This window comes from Gymnoscopelus microlampas (genome assembly GCF_963454915.1).
Source record: "Gymnoscopelus microlampas genome assembly, chromosome: 8".
NCBI lineage: Eukaryota > Metazoa > Chordata > Actinopteri > Myctophiformes > Myctophidae > Gymnoscopelus > Gymnoscopelus microlampas.
Genome location: NC_139945.1, coordinates 50,441,859 through 50,465,834, shown reverse-complemented (window position 1 = coordinate 50,465,834; position 23,976 = coordinate 50,441,859). Strand labels below are relative to the sequence as shown.

At 42.6% G+C, this 23,976-nt stretch overlaps 1 protein-coding gene across 1 annotated transcript in view; it reads left to right on the top strand.

Moving 5' to 3' along the window:
* The window catches only part of snx19b (sorting nexin 19b), a 44,578-nt gene that overhangs the window by 5,440 nt on the left and 15,162 nt on the right, over nucleotides 1-23,976 (top strand). The window contains exons 6-11 of the mRNA XM_084064892.1: nucleotides 659-759; nucleotides 1,025-1,144; nucleotides 1,346-1,470; nucleotides 2,692-2,785; nucleotides 2,974-3,145; nucleotides 9,339-9,474. Of these exons, the coding sequence (XP_083921018.1) occupies nucleotides 659-759; nucleotides 1,025-1,144; nucleotides 1,346-1,470; nucleotides 2,692-2,785; nucleotides 2,974-3,145; nucleotides 9,339-9,474 (748 nt within the window). The remainder of the gene's footprint in view (nucleotides 1-658; nucleotides 760-1,024; nucleotides 1,145-1,345; nucleotides 1,471-2,691; nucleotides 2,786-2,973; nucleotides 3,146-9,338; nucleotides 9,475-23,976) is intronic.

Genomic DNA, 23,976 nt, shown 5'->3' with positions numbered 1-23,976 from the left:
CTCAGAGGGACCAATAGAGTGAGAATATTGATTGCTTGTATGGGTGACCTGATCAATCAATAAGACTAGGTTGGCGTGATTTGAATTTTATGTATTGTAGCCACAGCAGTTTATCCTCATTGAAGTCTAGCTTTACAGTCTGAATAATGAAAGCATGCATCTCCGGTACTCCGTAGACCTGGAAATAAGTGTGACACTGTGGATGCCATCAAGCTTGATCATTCAAAATGTTTACATTTTAAACATGACTGGCATCCGTGTGGCGGCAGGGGTAAAGATCCTGCCCACCACCATGGAGACTGGGGTTCGATTCCTCCATGGTACCTCCGGCTTGGCCAATCGCTCCAAAGAACACAATTGGCCGTGTTTGCGGGTGGGAAGCCGGCAGCCCATCTCTGTCGCTGCACTGGCGACTCCTACAGGTTGCACCTGTAGGGAGCAGAACTGGGAGGGATAGTGTGTTCCTCTGCCCGCCTGATGCCCTTCAGGTGAAAAGAACACTGGGCTTAGCAGTGACGGGGACTGTACAGAAAATGGGAGGAATTGGCAATGACTAAATTGGGGAGAAAATGAAATGACCACTAAACTAAATATAAGTAAACAAAAACTAGACTAGTTTCTTCACTGCGTTTTGACTAATCTCACCGCTGTGGTTCAGGTGTGAAAGGGCCAAAGAAGATATTTCCTGATATGCCTTTTGGAAACATGGACAGCGATAAGATTGAAGCCAGGAAAGGATTGCTAGAGACCTTTCTAAAGGTTAGTTATTGTTTTTAATTTCATAGATATACTGTACATTAGTTATTCCTGTGAACTGCAGACATAATCTCTTGTATTGCTGGCTCCATTGCAGCAGAAAATATTAACATAATATCAGCATGTGTTACGAGACGACTGATAAAGTATAATTTAAAGTATTTTTGAGCCACTTTGTCAAACTGGTTCCAAAGGTAGGTTTAGATATCTTTGAAATTATTCCAAACATTACTAGCAAATTCTCTTGTCTTTTTTTTTTTTCTTCTAGCAACTCTGTGCTATCCCTGAAACAGCCAACAGCGAAGAGATGCAGGAGTTTCTTGCTCTCAATACAGATGCTAGGATAGCCTTTGTCAAGAAGCCTTTTATTGTGTCACGCATAGACAAGGTACGGTAATGGTAATGGTAATGTTTTTTTGTGTTAAAGGTTCTGAAAACAAACAGAGCTTGAGTTATACTGTAGGTTTAGGGTTAGTGTTGGAATTGGGGTTACGGTAAGGGTTAAGCAGGTAGTGGTTGAGGGTAGGGGTTGCAGAATCAGGATAGGGTCTCCTTGAATATAATACGTTGCGTGTGTGTCTGTATATAGATTGTGGTGAATGCCATCGTGGACACCTTGAAGACGGCATTTCCTCCTCGCTCAGAGCCCCAAAGTCCCACCGATGACAACGATGAGATGGACGGAGGGAAGATGACTGACAAGAACAAGAGCAAGTATGGTTCCAAATTGCTGTACTTCAATGTACAAAGTAACACTTAACAATCCTAAGTATGAACAGGGACATGACCATAGCATTACGTTATGTTAGACAACAAGAGCTAAGAGGAAGTAACTGCAGAGCATTCCTGCATGGGGATCAATTTCCACATTACTACGTAGTCTCATGAGTTTTCATTCCATTTGATGGTAACCCTCAAAGCTTTTTCATGCAACGTGACAGTCAGCTCCAGACATGGTGAATGAGTGGAGAGTCTGAGATATTTGCAGATCAGCTGATGACATTCTTCCCATTATGTGTATTGCATGATTTACCACTTTGTATTGTGCATAGTATTTGTGTCTGTATGTCGTCGCTGTTGGGCAGAAACCTTGTATGTCCAAAACCTTTACTTTTCAGGAAATGGAAACAAATTAGATCCAATGCATTTATTATTTAGTCGCAAGCTCTTGGTAAAACTTTTCATTCGTTAAAAATGTACAAAAGCCACAGACCGATTTAAACACTTTTAACCTGGTGTCCATATTTTGGGCATGTCATCAGAGGCAAATTATTTTCAAAATCTTTCAAAACATAGCAGATCTACAAGGTCACATTGCGCCACTCGTGAACTTGTAGATTGGTTATTTTTGCTGCTTTTTAGAACAACACTGTCATATGGCGAAGTATGAAATATGGCATCCTATTTCCATTAAAATCGCCTAGTGGGTGGACATCCTGTTTATCCGTTCCTGCCCGTTCCCCTTCTTCTACCACACCAGTTCTGCATTTGCCTCCACACTATGCACAAATAATAATGCATGCCATGGGAAATCTACTTTCATGTTTGCAAATTTCATATTTTCCTTACACTGTGTAGTTGTACATTATTGCACAATAATAGCCCTATATCACTACATTATTGCTCAATACATGCGCAACACTTATTAGTGCTCCTACGCGATATGCGTCACATTTTCCCACTTACACAGCGCATGTGTGGACACGAATAAGACGACAGCCGTTGCCTCAGAGATCTCCATATATGCCCATATCAGTTTGATCGGCGGTGTAACGTAGGTGAGCCCTAGATGCGGCCCAAACCTCTAGTTATAAAAAAAAAGTTAAACGCGAAAAGATGAAATATGGAGGTACAAGGTCTCTGCCTGACAGCGACCATATACTGTGAGTGAATGTGCATGCAAGTGTGTATGACTTTGTGTGTGTGTGCACCCAGGTCTCGTCTGCGGTTCTCCAGCAAGGGCGGCCCTTTTATGAATGGCTCTGATCTGAGACCACAGTTGCTGTTTGGTTTGGGCCAGAGCAGAATGGTAAGTTGTAGGATGTGGAACAGTGTGCTTCAAAATAATGTTTAGACATTAGGTTAGAAATTATTAAGAAATTAAATGACCCCTCAAAAGTAAATACATAATGATGGTATTGATTATAATAATAATATTATTATTATTGTTATTTATTCAGTATAGCTGATGGGATGATCCCTGGTCTTCTCTCCCAGGTGATTAGTGGGATGTCTCCTGCAGACCTGGAGGTTTTCATCAGTGAACAGGAAAGGTTGATGATCCAGGATTCAGAGTCGGAAAGGGAAGACTGCCTATCGCTCAGAGAAGCAGGAGTCTGCGGTTGCCAGAAGAAGAACAGTTTGACAGAGAGGCAGAGTAAGCAGCTCGGTAAGATCCTGCTGCCCTACTCAACCAGTTATTGACCATTACACATGCACTAAAGGCCTAAATATGCTCCAAGACGGGCTCTCCATATTTGCGCTCATATGCTCCCTTTTGTACCTTACGTCTATATAGAGCATTAACCAATTCATCCGCTAGATGGCAGTGCCAACACTTTCTGCAGACTACTGTATCTAGCGGCTAGATAGTCTGCATTGTACAGGCTAGATTCTAGCCTGTACAATCACTGAGATATGTGTCCCAAAAACTGAATAAACACCACACATTGAAAAACTAAACTTAATGTAACTGTTAGCTCAGTCTTATTATAACTAAGATATACTCGAAAAAGTATGTTTTACATGGACAGATTTACCTGCTACGTCTGCAAAATTAGCATGAATTTTTAAACTGGTTGTGCTTTAGTTTAGCACTTTGTTCCTTCTGATACAGAGGGGTTTGCAGTGCACCAGGGAGACATAGAGCCTTCGTCCTACTCCTCCCGCTCAACATTTTCCACTGACAGGCAGCGCCCCATCCCATAGGATTACGAGCAGTGACAAATATCACCCTCCCCGCCCAGCTTCCCTCCCCTGTACACGGGCCAATTGTGTATAGATGCTCAGCCAAGCCGGATTCACCGTGGTGGATTCAAACCCCTTAGACTATGGCTATAGCCTATACAAAAATTGGGGTAGGGAGTTTTTTTTTAGAAGATGCTACGGGGTGAGGAGGGGTATAATGTCAGTAAAAACATGTTTTTAAAGACTAATCAAATCTACAGAAGCACTTTGTGAGACGCATTCCATTGACCAACTCCTCAACTCCAGCTGCTTCAAGCTACAGTATGTGACCTCACTAGTGACAATAAATCCATCGTCAAAACTCCTATTGATGGATAAGGAATACAGGGCAAATCATTTGTAAGGCCCTTATATGCAGTATATAATTTCCGTATTAAATGTATTGATGTGATCGTTAGTTCTACCTGTAATCCGGTCACGCGTGTCTCTTGGTTTAAGATTTCTCTCAAACGATTGGCCCGAAATGCATCAGTGAAACTTGATTTGAGAGGGGCACGGTGGCGCAGTCGGTAGTACTGTCGCCTCACAGCTAGAAGGTCCTGGGTTCGATTCCCGCCAGGGACGCTGTGGGCGCTGGGGGCGTGTCTTCTCCTCCGCGTCATCAGCGCCCATACCCAGGGTGGGGTTGGCGAAAGGGTCTACTCTGTGTGGAGTTTGCATGCTCTCCCGTGTCTCCTAGGGTAGTTAATACCCTCACAAAAACATGTAGTAATCCTGGTCGCTATACCGCCTCCCCCATGACAGCCAGGGCGCCTGATGGAGGGGAAGGGAACTGGTTGGAATAACGTGTTCCTTCCACGCGCTACGTCCAACCAGGGAAACTCCCCCCTGTCAGGTGACAAGAAGGTCAGTTGGCTCTCATGCACTGAAGGAAGCATGAGCTCGGCCCTGGCCTCCCTGGCTGTGGGGGACTGGTGTAGCGCTGGTGTAGGGCTGGTGTAGCGCCCAGGATCACTTAGGAAATTGGCACCGGGTGAAAAAAAATGGGTTACAAAAATCGCGGGATAAAAATTATAGACAAAAAAAAAAGAAACTTGATTTGATGTGTGGGACATCCCCCCCAGTGACAAAGGGACTAAAGTGCAATACATACTCCTTCCGACGTCGGAAAATCTCCCGGGTCGGAAAGGCTTCCCATAGTTCGGTGAGTCAGGACATCGATTTTGGAATGATGTCATTTTGTAGCTATCGCCTCACTTTCCAAAGAAATGTTTGGTCGTCGGAAGGATTATGTATTGCACTTAAGGGAGCTCATGTGTGCACGTGAGTGTACGGAACACAGCGAGTCTACGTCAATCAAGTGTTGTCTAGGATAGTGAATGACTCATGGTCCTGCACTCCTGCATTGTCGAGCTGTGGCTCATGGGTTTGGACATCAGCAGCGCTGCAGTGTTTGCTCTGACTGTATTGAAATCATTAGGAAGTCCATGTACTGTGCCCCCACACGGGACAGCTGGAATCTCTGACATCAGTCTTGGCATGAGACAAGGCTAGAGATTGAGAAGCTTTCAGCATGACACATCTACGGCTTCTTCCCAGTCGTCACATGTCTTGTCTTACAGAGGTATTACAGAAGTATTTGATTGTACGTGTGTTCTGGTTTTAAGTCAACTTTTGTTGTTTTGAAATCAGCGCCATATTGGATAGATTTGAATTTGAGATGAAAGACAGGGATTTTGATATCAGAAGAATACAGCCCTTACTTCTACTATTTAATTTGAAGGGATCCGTCTTATTTCCATTAACGTATTCGTTATAAGCGTGTCATGTCTGTATTGTCAACAATACTTATCAATACAATATCCCTGTAGTGAGCGGTAGGACCCTAATTCATTACCATCACCCTCTGAGTTTCAAATGTACGTATGTGGCTGCAGACCATTGAAACGTGATGGAAGTAAACTGACTCAACTCTCAAACCATATTTGGATGTCCAACTTCCTTCAGTTTCCTTTGCGGTCGTTCGGCATCTATGTAATTGACTGCAATTAGTAAATGCACGTCTCTGCCGTTGAGAACCTTATGAACTGCACGACGCATATTGGTACATGTACGCACTGTCAGCATGGCTGTGTGAGCAGGAGAACTGTGATTTCTCCATCGGCACATTACAGTTAGGACATAAATGTGGTAAAGTTCTACTTTGAAGGATATGTCTCACCATCTCCTTGTGTGTTTAGTCTGTGTGGTATAGTTGTGAGTCATTACTTGAGTGGGATCCTATCCAGGATGGGTTGGAACACAGTCAGTTAGTCAAGTATGTTAGTCAAGTGTTGCCCGGAGTAACAGTGTGTAGTCAACATTGGATTTTAAATAGAGCTGCACCTATCGATTATCCTCTTATTGACTAATATATATATCTTATTGACTAATATTGATTACTTTTTCGATTAATCGAATAATCATTTTTCATCATCTATTTATATAAACAAATCGATGTGAAAAAAATTATAAAGTATTTTTTTATAATTGACTACTTAAGCCTTATACTTGTTTGTTGTACAACGGCACTGTGCAAAAATACACACCCATAACGCATTGTGATTCAACATGTTATGAGCTTGTAGATGATGGGCTATTTTATTTTCATTTTTTCAATAAGTTATTTTGCAACATTTTGTAGTATTGAACAAACTACTGCTCATGTTGAATTTCACTGATCAACACAATGCAGATAAGAAAGATAGACCTTTTATTGATGAAAATCATGACTTTTGCACACCTATGTAAAATAACAGGTGTGTCAGAGAGGACCAACTAGGGAAGATAAACATAGAAGAAAAAACTCCCACATACCGTCTTCAAATGTACAAGGTATTATGGGAAACACAATAAACAACTGTTTCCCAATGAACATAACCTTGATATTTTTGCATTTGAAGACGGTGTGCAGGTGTTTTTTTCCTATCAGATATTCTCGATCACACAGGGGAATTTCAATTTCAGCTTCACCCAGCTGATGCCAGCTCATATGGTCATGATATGAGCGCTCGGAGGGAGCTGCTATAGGGGTTAAGACCTCTCTAACCCACCCACTACTCCACCCCCAAATCGTTACCCTATCTTCATATAGTTGTCCGTCACTGATGCTCATTATAAAATGGCACCATTTCTGTCTACTCGGTCTGTGTCTCAGAGGTGGGCTGTGGACAGTTCAGAAACCTGTCTAACAGTGACATCATCGGTGTAGGTAGGGTTGGTAATTTAAAAAAAGTTTTTTTTTTTAAATGCAAGAACAATGGCTTCTATTTCACCATACTAACTTTCCAGGAAAAGAAAGCCTATAGTTACATTAGCTTTGAATCCTCATCGATGATGTCATTGGTAGGCAGGTTTCTGAACCGTCCCCAGCCCACCAGAGTGAGTAGACGGAAACGGTACCATCTTATAATGAGCATTAGGGAAGATCAATTTTACGAAGATAAGGTGGGTGAATTTCTCCTTTAAGTATGACGATGGAGTACTGAAGTCCTGATGTCACTCGCTCATCCCCTGGGTCACGGAAGGTTTTCTCTATGGAAAGTAACATAGAGTCGTCTCATATAAGAATTGTGGTCCAAAAATAAACAAATTGTCGCGGCGATATTGTCAGGGAGGTGGCTCTGTATCGTTTACGCTAGTCAGTCACTCATATTTGATACAGTCTGTTTCTGGCGAAAATGTAATTCATTCAGTGGCGGTAACATTACTGTTTTCTCCCCGGCAGTTGATGCTTCATACCCATATGAGTCAAACCGCAGGTCTCATTTCTTTATTTTTGGAACACAGTTCTTACATGCTGCGTTATTAAACATGTCTATGGGAATTCAGAATGGGGGGGGGGGGGGGGGTGTGACCCAGGTAGGATGTGTAAATTATGTCAGACTTTGGTGCTCTACAAAACAACAGTATTTATTCCCACATTCTGGCGGTTGTCTTCTTATAGCATCCAGCCGTTGGCATATTGACTGTAAGCTGCGTGTTTGTTGACGCTTCTGAAGTCACAGGAATATGACTGGGTGCCACTGGCGACGTTTTAACATTTTCAGAAAAGCCCTTAATTCTACTCTCCCTACAGTCTACAGAGAAAACATTAATTTAGCTGCAAGAGATTAAAGCTGGACCCAACTTTTTCTTATGTTTGTAACCTGCTGTTTACATGGTTACTGTCTGTTACTAGATCTAATATCTCACTATCCACCCACTGTTTATTCCACCTCAGTTTATTGCCCCCCCCCTCTCAAAACCCCCCTCCATTCTCTGTCATAGAAAATAATTTATGATCCCACTCACATCACATGGAAATTATCTTCGTGCCTTCATGCAGCACTGGAACGAGAGTTTCCTTGTTAAACTGAATCCAAACTGACCTGTTTTGGTTGTCTGGTCATTGTCTGGACAGCCAGACATTCAAGGGTGAATGAAGTGCTTGGCTTTAGTCTCACTGACCAGACGTCTCAGAGATGTCACAGTCCAGACATCCCTCAGACTTACAGTCACTGTGGGAGCAGAGGCTTTTTCCTAAACTTCCCACATGAGGTTCCCACACCAGGGTCTGTGTGTCTTATGTTCACCCTTTCCAGGAGCATGCAACCAGAATTAACTCCTCGAAGCTCCTTGGCCCCATATACACATGGTCCAAATTCCAGCCTTATTTTAAATATTTCCAGCCTTATTTTAAATACAAATTTGCTTAATTTACTATACAAATGAACCACTTAAACCCCTTATGGGCAACCAGAGTCCCTCAGGGCTCAATACTAGTGTCCTTTCTGTTTTGGGTTATTGTGGGGAAAGCTTTCGCTGAAAATAGCCGATCGACAAGCTCGCAACTGCGATGCGTTGTGAGCTTGTCGATCAGTTATTTTCTGTGAAAGCTTTCAATAAGAATGCTGAGGTTTAAGTGGTTATGTTTGTCTTATCTTGGCCAAATAGTCAAGTGAAATGTCCCACTTAGCTCAGCAGAGTATTTCAGTCCAACCACTAGAGGGCAGCATTGATGTATAGATGTGCAAGTTTTGATTGGATTTCAAATTGCCTGTATGTTCTTTTTGGGGTATTGGTCAAGTACAATTGCACATACCTGTGATTTTGTGTCCTCTGCACATCTTAGCTATTAGGAGCTGTGAGCAACTATTGAACATATCCACAGAGGGGTCCAAAGGAAACATATTACTAACTAGAAAAAGTGCTCCTCGGAGCACAACTCTCCGCCAGCAGACTTGTGTTGGGAATGTTGGGAATGTTCTAATTCTTATGTTCTAACTGCCTATCCGTCTTGTCTGTATAAGTGTCCTATCCGTCCTGTCTGTATAAGTGTCCTATCCGTCTTGTCTGTATAAGTGTCCTATCCGTCCTGTCTTTGTAAGTGTCCTATCCCTCCTGTCTGTGTAAGTGTCCTATCTGTCCATTTCTCAGCCATGTCAACTCGAAATCATGCTCGCTGGCTTGGGCGCTTAGCTGTTAACTAAGCATTTGTAGGATCGAGGCCTTCCCATCTAGAGAGGCTTTAGCTTAATTAAAGTATCTGCTTTGCATGCAGGATTGTTGGAACTGTCTTACCTCACTTTGAAAGAGGCACAGACTCTTTAATTTTTTTTTTTGTCATTGCATTGTGTTGTGTTTACACATGACAGGTATTGTGTCTGAGACTGCAATGGCTGAAATGGCTCTGGACGTCCTGTGTCTGCTCGTGAAACAACAGTGGAGCTGGCTTTGCACCCAGAACATCCAGAGGACCATCAGACTGCTGTTTGGGACCTTCATTAACAAGTAAGCAGGGAACAGTGTGCTGCAATAAAGTATCTGGACTGGAGGAGAAAATGATTTAGTTCTTGGGTGAAAAATGTAACCTTTTTTTAGAATTACATTTTATTTAGATCTCTGAAACAAACATTTGGCTCGCCTCATAGTATTAATGATTTTACTATAGATGTCCCTAATGAGTTTATACAATCACAGCCACCACCAGAGCCTAAATTGTAGTGAAGGCCTACATCTTAGCGCAGGTCATGGAGGGCTAATTGATTTGATATCTCTCCCTCTTTGCTTAAAATCATGGATTTTCTTTCTTTCTTTATTTTTTAATCACATTACATTATTCTAGATGTGTTAGTGCTACATTTCTTTAAAAACCCATGGGATGTAGAAGTTGCCATTTTAACCACTTCTTTGACTGGGGTCCCTCACTCAGGTGCCAAATCTCCTCTCCGAAAATAAATTGAAAACACGTGAGCTTGTAGTTTGCCTATTTCCGTCCAATGTTTTCCTATTATGACGTGCCCCGAATAGAGGCGCGAGTTCATGTGGTTTAAAAACTGGAAACTTTTCCAACATTGTGAAAAACTGTTGCCTCCTGACCTCCTGAAGGAATTTGTGCTTCAGCAATGCTGCACTTGCCTGTAAGGAACGTGTGGTCATCGCTCGCTTGGTTGGTTGGGCGCTTGACAGCATGCACACATGTGGACTGTGTCGGAGTGCTAGCCTGTGTATTCTTGGTGGACAGGAAGCGGACTCAAACCTGTCACAGCATTATACTGAATGCTGTGAAGTCACAACTTTTTATATTACATTTTATACACCTGTGAGTCCAAACACTGCCGTGAACATTGAATAAGGGTGTGAAGTTAGGACTGGTCTTATTGGTTCATAAATGCAGAGTATAGTATTCATCGCTGTCTTGCTAACCTTGGTCCCTGATTTATACTTGGTTGCATACAGTGTCACACACAGAAAAAAGGCAAGCTGTAAGCTCACAAAGCAAAGCAGCACAATGCGTTATGAGCTTGTCAACGCTTGTAGAGCTCTACCAGAGTGACGGAGTGTGATACCGGCAAGCAACTAAGTATAAATCAGGCTTTAGTCTGCACAAACCACTATAAAGACATGCAAATAAGAAAAAATGGAACCAAACCAAGAGAATCCCTTGAGAATATTTTGTATTTATGAATGTATTTGTATTTTACATGAAAAGTGCAGTGACTCAATTGCAAATTTGCAAGTAAAAGAACTTGCAGGCTATTCTGTTCTGATCTGATCAGAGATGCAGTATGTTCTGATTTAAGACTCTTTTGCCCCTTACAAGTAAGTGCGCAGATGTACCCTTTTGGGCTTTTCTCTATTCAGTTTAAAAAGCTGATAGTGATGGGGAGGCACTGGCATGAGTCAGTCCCTGGCCAGCCTAGAGGGTACATCACGCTCCAGAAGCTGAGGTCTTAACCTCACAGCTGTTGATTGGCATGACTTTGCATTTTGTTATGTTGTTTAGTGGGTCGTTATTTATCCTGAACCCCAAAAATGTGCCTGTGGCAGGCACGGAAGGGGGTTGAGCGTCGATCCGGAGGTGGAGAGAGGCTGAGGTGGACTGTAGACATGAGTTTTACCTGCTCTAAATGAAACCTGCGTTTTATATAGCCATGTGTTAGTTGAGAGGAGCCAGTAGACACTAGCTGGCTTGAAGCCACACGTAAGCACTGGCGTGCGTGCGTGCGTGTGTGTGTGTGTGTGCGTGCATGTGTACTTGGTGTTCAGCATTTGCAGTTGGAGCCGTTCCTGAAAATGAAAACTTTGTTGATTTTCTTTTTGTTGTGGTTCATGTAGCCTAAATGATTAAGAAAAGATTCTGAAAGATTACATGAGCATTTAGTCAATATAATCAAATAGTTCTCCTTAGAAGTCACCAATATCATGTCACCTGTAGCTGAACCTCTTCCCTAGAACTAAATAATTACTGCTATTTATTCAGTCCTCTCAAAATGATGGCCTTACATGAACTGCATCTTTTATAAGATGAACACGCATACATACATTGACACAAACAAATTGCCATTGCCAAAGCTGCCATTCATGTTTCACTGCGCAGACTTTGTGAACGTTGCTACACCACATCTACTCGAATATGTCCATTTATTGTTATTTGGCATGGGGACAATAATGGACCCAGTGTGGTACTAGTAATACAGTGCAAACACATAGGACCATCCATTTTGTGCCCTGGTGTGTTGAGTTTGCAGCAGTAAACTAAGCTGTAATCCCAAATGTACATTTTAACGGTCACAATGCTTCAAAAAACTGTTCATGGGAAGCTCCACTTATGTACTTCGGTAAACTAGAGTTGATAGATTGTACATTATGAACGTAAATTGTGCATTTACAATGTGCATTACATTCACCCATTCTCGTATACAGTACATTAACCCATTCAATCCGGTAACGCATTTGTGTCATTTTAGATTTGAGCTATACTATAACCATTATTTTATACGTTGGCTATTCAAAAATAGCCGAGCAGATCTGCTATTTTTGAAAAATACAAACATTTGTGCAAATCTTTTAATTCATATATCTTTTGAAGCAACATTTTTAACTCAAATCTTTGCTTCTGGAGGTCCCTGGAACAAAATATTTTACAAATGTTTGCTTTGAAAAATATATATTCAAATATTTGCACACATTTTCATGATTTTTCAAAAATGGCAGATCTACAAGCTCACTTGGTGCCGTGCTATGAGCTTGTATATCTGCTATGTTTGAATAGCCAAATCCGTTCCGGGATTGAATGGGTTAATAGCAGGTAAGGGTTCAGTGTCTTGCTAACACTATCGACACTAACCCAGGGGGAGCCGAGGATCCAACAGGGGACTTTCCAATTCCCAAGCGGCCGCTCTACCACCTGAGCAGTAACAGGGAATACAAATACCAATATTAGGAATTCAATCTGATTCAGTAAAATGTAAATCGATGACATTTAAAACACACACACAACCTAGTTTATTCAAAGTAAGCATCAGCAATAAAGCCCCACCAATGCCAAACTCATCCTTCACCTCCAACCGTGATTTAATGACATTTGCCTCTGGATGACTCTGTGCTTGAAGGGCTTTTACGAGGTTTTCCGCTCAGAAGAAGAAGAAGCAGCGATGGAAAGTTCCAGATGGGAGTGGTCACTGTGTAGCCAGGTCACGATGTGATGACACGCATACCACAGAGTTAAAGATTATACCGCGAGAAACTTTTTTATGAGCTGGAGAGTACAGTGGTTAATGACATAGTTGGTCTCATTTTAGACCAGGGTAACGTACCAGCCGTTACAGTGTTCTGTGTCTTAGAAATTAAGCGTATCAGTCTGCATTGACAATCTATTAATTTGACAGTAATAAAGTAATAATAAGTGTGTGTAGTAATACGTGTGTCTGTGAGAGAGAGAGAGAGAGAGAGAGAGAGAGAGAGAGAGAGAGAGAGAGAGAGAGAGAGAGAGAGAGAGAGAGAGAGAGAGAGAGAGAGAGAGAGAGAGAGAGAGAGAGAGAGAGAGAGAGAGAGAGAGAGAGAGAGAGAGAGAGAGAGAGAGAGAGAGAGAGAGAGAGAGAGAGAGAGAGAGAGAGAGAGAGAGAGAGAGAGAGAGAGAGATTACAATAAAGAAAGAAACATCTGTTCTGGATTTGATTTCAACTTATATTTTCAGTTTTTGCATGGCATTTTGCATTTGAGTATATACATTGTAAAATGCGTGTGCGTTATATGTATTTTGTGTGTGTGTACACACGTGCCTGCAAGTTGCAACACTTGGTCCCCAACTTTCCAAGAATTTGACACTGACAGGTATAGGCGCTGCCACCAGCACATTGAACATGCAGACAATGTTCTCAGGTTCTAGTCTTTGTGCAATGACCTCATGTTCCCTGGGGCAGTATAGGGCCCAGCCCCCCCCAGTATCGATGGCCACCGCTGGGATGTTAGCCCCTCTATTTTAAGGAGTAGCAGGAACCCAGCATCAAAGGCCCAGTGCTTTTGTTTATCTTTATCTATTTTAGGCAGCAAGCTGTCAGCACTGTGGAGACAGCTCTCTCCACAGCAGTTATCTCCTCCTCTCATGAGCTGCGTGGTACCCCTCGCTGCAGTGCATTCCAACTTCTACTTACAATAGCATATTTTGGTGTAAGCAACCAACCGGTCCTCATGGAGGTTCTCTGGCCGTGTGCCTCAATGTTTTATGTGCAAGTTGACGGGTCCTGGCGTTGTTCTTTTGTAGTTAATAAGGTTCAACTCTGACGGCTCAAGAGCACAGTCTTAACTTGAGACATTTGGTATACTGTGTACAGTGAAGGTTTTGCTTCGCTCAAAGACTTTCATTTCCAACTGATGTACTGAAGGATGGAATTAAGGCAAAACCATGGCATATTAAAAGAGACAACTATACGTACATCGACGTGGGTGCTGGGCGGTAATCTAAAAAGATAATAGAACCCACACACTGAGGTATTGTCTTATTTAGACTGTTGACAAAGAAATGATATGGCTGCTTATATCTAACCTTTTATATGTTCCTATCACTTATAATACTTCTACAATACATTATGATATTTGACAGCTTGTAATAGCCTAAATGTCTCCACTAGGCCTAATAACTATTGTTTTGGTACAGCCTATCTTGTTTTCAGTTTGTCCTTCAGGCAGCTACAGTATAACTATGATCTCTGCCCTGTGCTCGTGGCAGAACTACCGTACCTACCACTGACATGAGTGTTAATGTACTTCTGACCATGATATCATGTACATAAAGCATAACCACCACCACCTAGAATATTGTCTCGACTCCTATGTGCCTTATCGATTGCTGATTAATCCAGAATTCCACGACACTGTCATCATTGTTGAGAAAGGATGTTTGATCTGTGGTGGATCGGATTTTTAGACCTTAAGAAGTTCCGCCATGGATTGAAAATGTGCCATTTCTGATTAATACAGGTGGCCTGTAGACGATACCTTGGTATGCAGGTTCTTCTTTCAAATCAAAACCAAGGCGGAATTATGCTGATTCGTTTTAAGCCAGAGTTCAGCCTTAACGTACCCACTGCTGTGTCAGAATGTTATACCAACTTGCAACGTTCCCTAATCTTACATCAAGTGTGCAATTTGGGTGACATCTGGTGACTGAGAAGGCTGTCATGCATGGTTTAATAATTTCAATGCTCCTTAAAGTATTCAATGAGCATTCATGAGGAGGTGTGTTCATCCTGGAAGAAAGCTGCTATGTCTCCCGTGGTGTAAACTCAGTCCTTGAATGGGATCCAGGATTCCAGGTGGCAGACTGGTAACACAGTCCTTATTGGACACATGTATGGGGCCTGCCATACGTGCGTGTGTGTGTGTGTGTGTGTGTACACGGCCGTGCGTACATGTGCACTCACGCTTGTTTGTCTGGAGCCAGGGTCCAATAGGCCCAGCCTGGGTCTGTCTGTGTGTGACAAGTCTAGCTGGAAAAGCCAGCTCTGTGTTCCTATAAATGGGCTCCAAGGAACGGCTCTGCTTTGGGAGATGTCTGATTTTTATGGACTGGAAAGTGGGGCAGTTTAAGATGAATATAGTTTCTCTCTCTCTCGCTCTCTCCCTCTCTCCTCAGACAGCAGTCTGGATGGAAACTCCAGCCAGGGCCAGGTTGTTGTCATTGTCTAGAAGATGGTAGATGTAGCAGCAAGTCTGCTTCCAGACTGCACTGAAGCCTCTCTTTTTTTCCAGCATCACAAACATGTCAAAGAATTGTCTGTTTTGTTTAGGTAGCCACGAATGTGGACTACAGTTAGACTGAGGAACGATTTTGTGGACAGATACTGATGTTTAGAGGCAAGCATGCCACAGGAAATATCTTGAAATGTATTGAAATATCTTTATAAAGTTGTATTACTGTAATGCCAGAGAAATCCCACCCAAAATATACATCTATTCATCTATCTATTGATACTGTAGGCCAATATGTTGGCATTGGCAAGTTGATATACAGTAGATCTAACCCTACTCCTGAGCTGGTCAGATGACCTCAGAAAGACCACTCCCAACGGTGATGAAACATGGAAGAGTACCATGTGTCCTTTTCATGCCCTTCACCTGTTTATGTGCAGCGGATAGTGCTGGCTGCGACAGCATAGTGGAGAAAACTGCATCAATCGTGACTATGATAAAATATAATGATGGTAATTAATCAAATTACATCAAGTGGTTTCAGAGTTTTCTCGGTAACTGCTGGACTTTAGTGGGTAGCTGACTCTCATGTGGAACATTCCCTGTGTGTGAGCTGCGGACATGTCATGTCTGATGGACTGGCAAGGTGACCACATCACATCACATGTCCCACACATTGGAGAAGGTAACATAACACTGCTCTACTCTCATTTCAGGACTGTCCCTTTACATTGACTACATGCATTCCCTACCCACTACACTACATGCCTTAATTATCCATTAACCTAATTTGTACCCCACCCTTAAATTGCCCTCCCCCACACATACACTATGGCTTTTGTCAGTGGCTGTTTCTTGGTTAGCAGTGCTGCAGTCGCGCTAGCATGCAGAAAGTTTCACCTCCTTTAAGCCACTTCTAGGCTCCTTCTGCACCTGTCAGCCAATGACACAATTCATTATTTTTACTCCCTAAAATGGCATATTAATGGTTTATTAAACATCTCCAGTGGGGCTGCAAGTCTTTGATGATAGCTTGATGATAGAGGTGAAGATGGAAAGAAAAATGAAGGATTTTGAGCTTGTCATCGTCAGTCAGTGAAATCTCTGTCTGTCCCTCTCTGTCTCTCTTTTTCACTCCACTTCTGTCTGCTATGCCACAGTGTGTTAATTACTGCCCAGGGACTTGATACTGAGCTCCAGTGGTCTGATTGAGTTTCTACGGTGGTGAAAACATGTCATTTGGCTCCGTCAGTCCACTAAGTTATTTAGCCAGTGACCGCATGAGAGCACATGGAGAACATTTTAGACTTGATCAGACATCCAGACTTAACATGATATTATGTAACATTGGCTTTTTATAAATAAGTTTAAAATGCATAACCTGTCCGCTCACATGCTGTTCAAGGTTTAAATCAGTCTTTTAATTATCCTCATTGCAGGGATGATTCGCTGATGCCTTTTCTAAAAGCACAGTAGTATGCTGCATCAATCTGCTTGTCAGTAAATTTGACCTTTTACTTATACCTAATTATATAATATAATTTTGAATTAAAATATGTCCACTACAATCATTTCCACATTGATTGTGTTTTGGTTCAGTTCTACTTGGGTCAGATTGCATTCGCACCTACAGTGAACCGAACTCTGGTGCACTTTGAAAGTGAACCGAGAAGGTTTGAACCCCCCCACACCGCTTTTTTTTCTTTCTTTTTTTTGGGACATCAGAAACAGAGTTCCCCTGGCAGTGAATGTGTTAAGGACCTTAACGGAGTAAACAAACCCCCATGTTTCGATTAAAATGGACCAAATGGGGTAGGTGTGAAAGGGCCCCTAATCTCTGTGTCCCTAAACTTGCTAAACTTAAAGTTGAGCTCCCTGCTGCTATCAGTCAGTGTTGATCATTGTTATGACATTGGAAAACTAAATAACAAATAGTTCGCTAAATTGAAATACTGTTTCTTATAAAACGTTCCCAAAATGTTACACTTTTTGAAACGTGGCTAGAATTGTACAGTTTACAATTCTGAACTTCTCAACTGTCTCAACATTTTTCTTACCACTGCTTGACACAACATTAGTGCCTTCTTATGGTGCAGACAACTAATAATTCAGTGGTTTTCTCTTCTGAAGGATGTGTCCCAACATAGAGATTCTTCCTGAACCACCCGGGAGGGTTCTGACACTGCAGGTTGTTTTCACAGCGAGAGATATCACTATTTTCCTAGTGTTCTGATCTGCTGTTGCTCTGCAGTGACTTATGGCTCCTCTGGGCAACATGTGAGGTATTACCTTATAAGAGACCCCACTGGGTTGGGGTTAGCCCCCAGCTTCATGTCAGTCGCAATTTCCTCCCAGGCTGAGTGTCTTGTCCTGGTGGTTAGACAGAGGCTAATGGATGGTCTGGATGGATGGAAAAGACTATTCTATTATGTAACAGTCTATCATTCTTTATAAAGCAGAGGGGGTGAGGAGTGACCACCCAGAACCAGCTGTTCCTGACTCCAGGAATCGATGCAGACACACTTCTCTCAGGCGTGTCACACTGTCCTCTGCTTCTGTCGGGAGCTGGTGGTTTTGTTAGTGAGTTTTGTGGTAGTCATGTACTTTAATTCCATTCCATTCTATTCTATTCTGTGACATTCTAGTTAGGTGTTGGTGTTATGAAACTCTTCCCTGCCATAGTCTCTTCCCTCTCATGTGTCCTCAGTGAAGACCTGTCACTCAATCTCAGTGTCCATTCAGCCATTTTTAGACCAGCGTGGTTAGAGTGTTGCAGTGGTCCCAGTTGTAATTTATCGCCCCCAGGCTGCTCCCATGACGGGAAACACAAATCCTATAGAAGCCGCGGTTTGGGAAGGGGGGCTCAGCTCAGCTCATTATTGTCCCCGCTGTAGACAAAGTTAGTTATTTCCAGCAAGTGCCGTGACTCGAAACGTTATCAGGGACAGGGAGAGTGTTTGTATAATGAGCTGGATAAGTGACAAACACCATGTGTTAAATTAAGGCAGTGAATGGATGAGGTCATGCCACGGCCTTCGCACTGACAGTATCTGTTTTCACTGCTCACCTGAGCCCGGGGGGGGGGGGGGGGGGGAGGGGGGGAGAGAAGAAGCAGCTCTGTTACAAAGTCCTGCTTCATCTCCTGTCTCCAGAGGCATGCTTCTGCAATGACATCTCGTCTGTGTGAAGCTATTGTGGTTATTGTAACTTAGACAGGAACTAGAAATACTAAATCTTTTTTTTTTTTTTTTTTACATTAAATTGTTATGTATGGCTAAATTAAATCTCGCTCCCTTCCCAACAAAACCAGACATCTTAAATGAGTTTTGCTTACCCAAGGTAAGACCTTACAACAATAATGTAAATCATGCAATGCTTACATAACCATTTCATTAACTAGAGCACTCCTTTAATTGGGGTATGGTCAACAATTCGGCACTCACTCACTAATACAGTTCCATTTTGATTGTCCTGTCAAAATGCTGCAGAAAACCAGAGTTCCCGGCTCCATTACGTTGAAAAAGACACTGAATGCCTAACTGCTATAGGCTCACAGTATTGCATGGACTACTCCGTCGTTGGTGTGTGATTGGGTGAATGTGGGTTTGTAAACGGCTTTGAATGACCAGAAGACTAGAAAGGCGCTATATAAATCCAGTCTATTATCCACTGTATCATTTGTGCAGGCATCAGCCCACATTTCAGTGGTCAGTGTGTGGACTGCACTGCACCTCCATCTCCACTTCTTCTAGTTCTCCTTGTCGTGTGCCCTCATTTTCCTCTCAGGATTAGAACATATGTCACCTGCCGCTGTAAATGTCTCTTTCCTGGCACATTAAAGAGACATACTGTACTCGCACACACACACACACACACACACACACACACACACACACACACACACACACACACACACACACACACACACACACACACACACACACACACACACACACACACACACACACACACACACACACAGTAATTCATGCCCAGGAGAGTTAGAATAATCACTAGCAGAAAGAAATCCTGGCCAGTACTCTCTCTCTCTCTCTGTGACTGTCCCTGTATTTCACGCAGGTTGTCCAGGGCCAGCTACACTTGGCTTGTCCATTGTAAATCAGCCTCTCACAGTTATGTGTGTGGCACTATTTGCTCCTGATTCTGATATTCTTAGCTTAGAAAGCTTATAAATTGGTCAGTTTTCTGCATGCTGAAGGCAATCCATGCATTGGATTATTAATCCAATTCAGTTACTTAAAACCACCTCCTCAGACAAGTGCAGCTATCCCTAAAACATGTCACTCCCAAAGTCAAAGTGATATAAGATTCAAACGGGTGTCTTACAGTGGCTGATACATTCAGTAGTGTGGGTAGCTGCAGACCCTGCTCTGACAGAATTGCACTGATAGAACTGCACTCACAGAACCATCATTTTTGGCCACAGCGCCATCTAGTGAATTATAGCTAGCTAGTGTGCTAATGTTCGCTACATAATAGCTAATGTTAGCTGACATGACGTTTGAATGTATTGAAGTAAACATTTATCTTTAGAAATGCATGACGTTATACTCACTTAACAACGGAGCAGGTGCCGATGCGCCTGCCCTGTTGCAAACTTGCCATTTCCAATGGAAACAAATAGTCTGCTTTCAAAATAAAATGTTTTCTTTTTCATTTGCTTCCAAAATAAAACATTGCAACCCATTTCAATTGGGAAGAAGTCACATTATTTCTTTGTCAATGAAAGTTATATCAACTCAATAATGGGACCAATGTCAGTACAGTCTCCGGGTCAGCAGCTTCCCCATACTCGATACATGAGTGTGATTATTTCATGTTTTTAATGTACCGCTTGAAGATTGCAGTACGCTCACTGAGGATCCAGCTAAATTATCCAGTGAGTCCGCAGTTTAGCAGCAAAGGACAGAGTGCTACCTCTCTCTCCTATTCTGCTCCCTGAATGAATTATATCAGTTTGACGGAGCAGAACTGGAAAATGACTTTGGTGGTTTTCACGGTAGCTCTAATGCTGCACAGCCCCAGACTCCACCAGACCACAATCTCTCATATAGAATTACTTACAGTAACATTTGTCAGCTCTAATTGGTTCAAGGGGAATTCTTTGCAAGCTGTGTGTGTGTGTGTGTGTGTGTGTGTGTGTGTGTGTGTGTGTGTGTGTGTGTGTGTGTGTGTGTGTGTGTGTGTGTGTGTGTGTGTGTGTGTGTGTGTGTGTGTGTGTGTGTGTGTGTGTGTGTGTGTGTGTGTGTGTGTGTGTGTGTGTCAGTCAAATTGTCAGTTTGATTAATGTTCTTGTGCACCTGAACATGCCTGTATCTGTACTACTTTCTGAGTTTTATAGACTTGCCCATCATTCATTGATGTGTGTTTGTAGTATGTGAATGCTGTGGAAGTGTACTGGGCCACATGTAAATGGTTTATTTATATAGCACCTTTTATCCAGATACTTTATCCAACGCGCTTTACAGTGCATTCACACACAGATGACATACCAGATCTAAGCGAGAGCAGTTGGGGGTTTCAGTGTCTTGCTCAAGGACACACTAACCCAAGGGGGAGCCAGGGATCAAACCATGAAACCTTCAGTTTCCCAAGCGGACGCTCTTCCTCCTGAGCCACTGCCGCCCACGAGCTGTACATGTACTGTACATACATACCAGGATCCAGAGGTCCTGAGTACTGCATGCCTCACTGAGAACAGACACATCACCGAGGCCGAAAGCAGCTGTCTTTAACCTGTGTGTGTGTGTGTGTGTGTGTGTGTGTGTGTGTGTGTGTGTGTGTGTGTGTGTGTGTGCATGCGTGCATGCGTGGTATGTTTGTATTTTGGGGATTTTGCTCATGGGAGTTATTTTAATGACTGCATATTTTTGATGACATGTTTTTATTTGTTGTACTACAAAACGTTTTACATACTTTTTCCAAAGCATAAAAAAAGCAAGACCATCAAATTAAAATCCCTATAAACTAGGGGGGAGGGTTAAGGGTTACTCCTAAATTATGTAATTTCTCTCTGTTGTTGGCCCTATTAAATATTGAATATAAACCGATAAATAACAATGTTAAGTACCTCTTCCACTGAGAGAGAGTGAGCTGTCTTCCCAGTCCACATGCAGAGTTACGCCAACTGATCTACAATATATAAACAGACAACACAAGAGCCTTCCAGTGCTCTCCACGGATGTGGCTGTTCTTGAGTAAAGCCCGATTTATACTTGTAGATCGTTGCTTGTAGATCAGTTATTTTCGGTGGCGGTGCGAGACACCAGGGCACAACAAAGTATAAATCAGGTGTAAGATTCGGACGTTAGCATTTAACCATTAACACCTTAGACTGACTTATTTTTTTGTCCACCCACTTGTCACTCTTATAGAGGTGGTTATGGTAGGGCATTTAGGTCGGCCCCACCTGGTACAGAGGGTATTTTTACCATGAGGCACTTGTTTGTTATAGAACCACTGGAATGTATGTGTGGTGCTACTGAGAAGATAGACGATCACAGAAAAGAGACAGACTGAGACCAATGACTGATTTTGATTCTTTGGATCACATTTAAAGTAAAAACACATAGTCATAGACAGACATGCACATACACACACTCATTTTACTCAAAATTCCAATTCCAGTTCTCGTTGTGGATGGGCAAAATCCAGGTGCTGCTACTAAATATCAGTGCTACTCTGGTTGACCGCTATATGCACAGTTATACTGCTTTATAATGGTTCAGTAGGACATGGCCTACCATTATGTCCCATACGCTCTGTTGCTACAGAGCATCTACAGTAGTTGACATGGAGGTACATTTTGAGAAACTCAGTAGAGACCTTGATTGGTTAATTGAATATTTTTTTAGACAGAAATGTAGACAGGCCTTGTCGTTCTCTTAACAGATCATTTCACCTGTTGCATATGTTTTTAGACCATTTATCAGTAATTTCAAAGCAAGAACCAATAGGGACGTGCACAGATAGACTCTAGGTGGTGCTAGAGCACCTGCCCTTTGCCCTCTTGACCAGACGTGCTCTTTTTAGCGGCGCTAGCCGCTCTATACCTTTAGGTATAGAGCGGATATTAGCCCTCTATGCCTGGCTTTTGCGTCAACGTTCTGATTGGTCAGGTGCGCCAACGTTCTGATTGGTCAGGTGCGTCAACGTTCTGATTGGTCAGGTGCGTCAACGTTCTGATTGGTCAGGTGCGCCAAAGTTGTGATTGGTCACTATTCATGACATCACTATGATGTCATGAATATAGAATTCGATGTCTATATAAACGATGACAATGACTTCATCTTATTATTCATTTGGCTAAAGTCTCCGTCTAGGTAAGTTATTTAAAGTTAATATGACGAATAGAAAGAGAAAGATACAAGAACAGATGAAGGGTGAATGTATAGAAAGTCTGAGTTCGGGACCCAGTCATCCGTTATGACAGAATGGTTTGATAGAGACGATCGAGAATCCAAGAGTCCGTTACGGTTCTGATTGGTCAGGCCCGTCAAGGTTCTGATTGGTCAGGCCCGTCAAGGTTCTGATTGGTCAGGCCCGTCAAGGTTGTGATTTGTCAGGCAAGGGGACTATTCATGACATCACTATGATGTCAAGGTTTATTTTTTATTTCCTCATGTTTTTTTTTGTATATATTTTTATTTGGCTAAAGTCTCCTTCTAGGTAAGTTATTTAAAGTTAGATCCTCAATTTAACTTTATCTGTCGTCGACGCTCTGATTGGTCAGACCCGTCAACAAAGTGATTGGTCAAGCTTCACATGACACATGGCTATAAACACATTATAAACACATATCGATGACATAATGTATTCAAAGGCGCCGCTACCTTCACACAGGGTGTGATTTTTTTTTCAGTTTACAGCAGTTTCAGTTTACAGCACCCCCTGTTGAAGACCTCAACAGGGGGTCCGGGACCCCTAGGGGGTCCTCAGAGTTACTACAGGGGGTCCGCCAAATCTTTATGTGATATGATTTTTCTTTTTACCATAACCACTCGAAACCTAGCCCTTCTCTGAGGAGAACTTTAGCCAAACATAGCAGATCTACAAGCCCACAACGCCTCGCGCTGCGAGGCGTTGTGGGCTTGTAGATCGGCTATTTTTGGCAAAGAGGTATAGGTGTAGAGGGAAAAAAGAGCAGACCAAGTAAACAAAAAAAAGTATAATTTACTTGAGCACCTGCCCCTCAAAATGTCTGTGCACGCCACTGACTCAAGTGCAGAGACAGTGTTGTGTGTCCTTGGCGAAGAGGTTGAATATTCTCCCATTCTTTCACAATGGCACCCCCACTACCCCACCCGTTAGTCATCGAGAGGGTATCTTGCTGGGAGTGTTGAAAATGCACTCCCTGCAAGACAACTTCTTGACATTTTTTTCATCTTCTGCTAAGTTCTGCTTCACCACACAGTCCAATCTAGAATGTCAGTATTCACAATAGAGAGAAATTCGTCTGAGATCCCCTAGATCGTAAATCCTTTTCCCCCGTCCTCACAAGCTGACAGTTACCAGGTAACATCATGTTGTCAAGAAGACATGTTGTCTCTTAATACCCTTCATCTGTAATACCAATGTCCCTGCAGGTCTCCCCTAACCCATTCTGCACGGTTTTCCCATGAAAACGAGGCCTCATGTCATACTGGGCCTTGCACAGAGCTTGTCTGCTTTGACCCTTGACTCTCCCTCTTGTTGCTCTGCACAGAGAAGGGCTCTTGATTCTTCCATGCTGCCTACAGGCTGCATCTGAATTTTCTCATGTGTGGAGATGCAGTGGTGGAAAGTAACTAAGTACTGTAC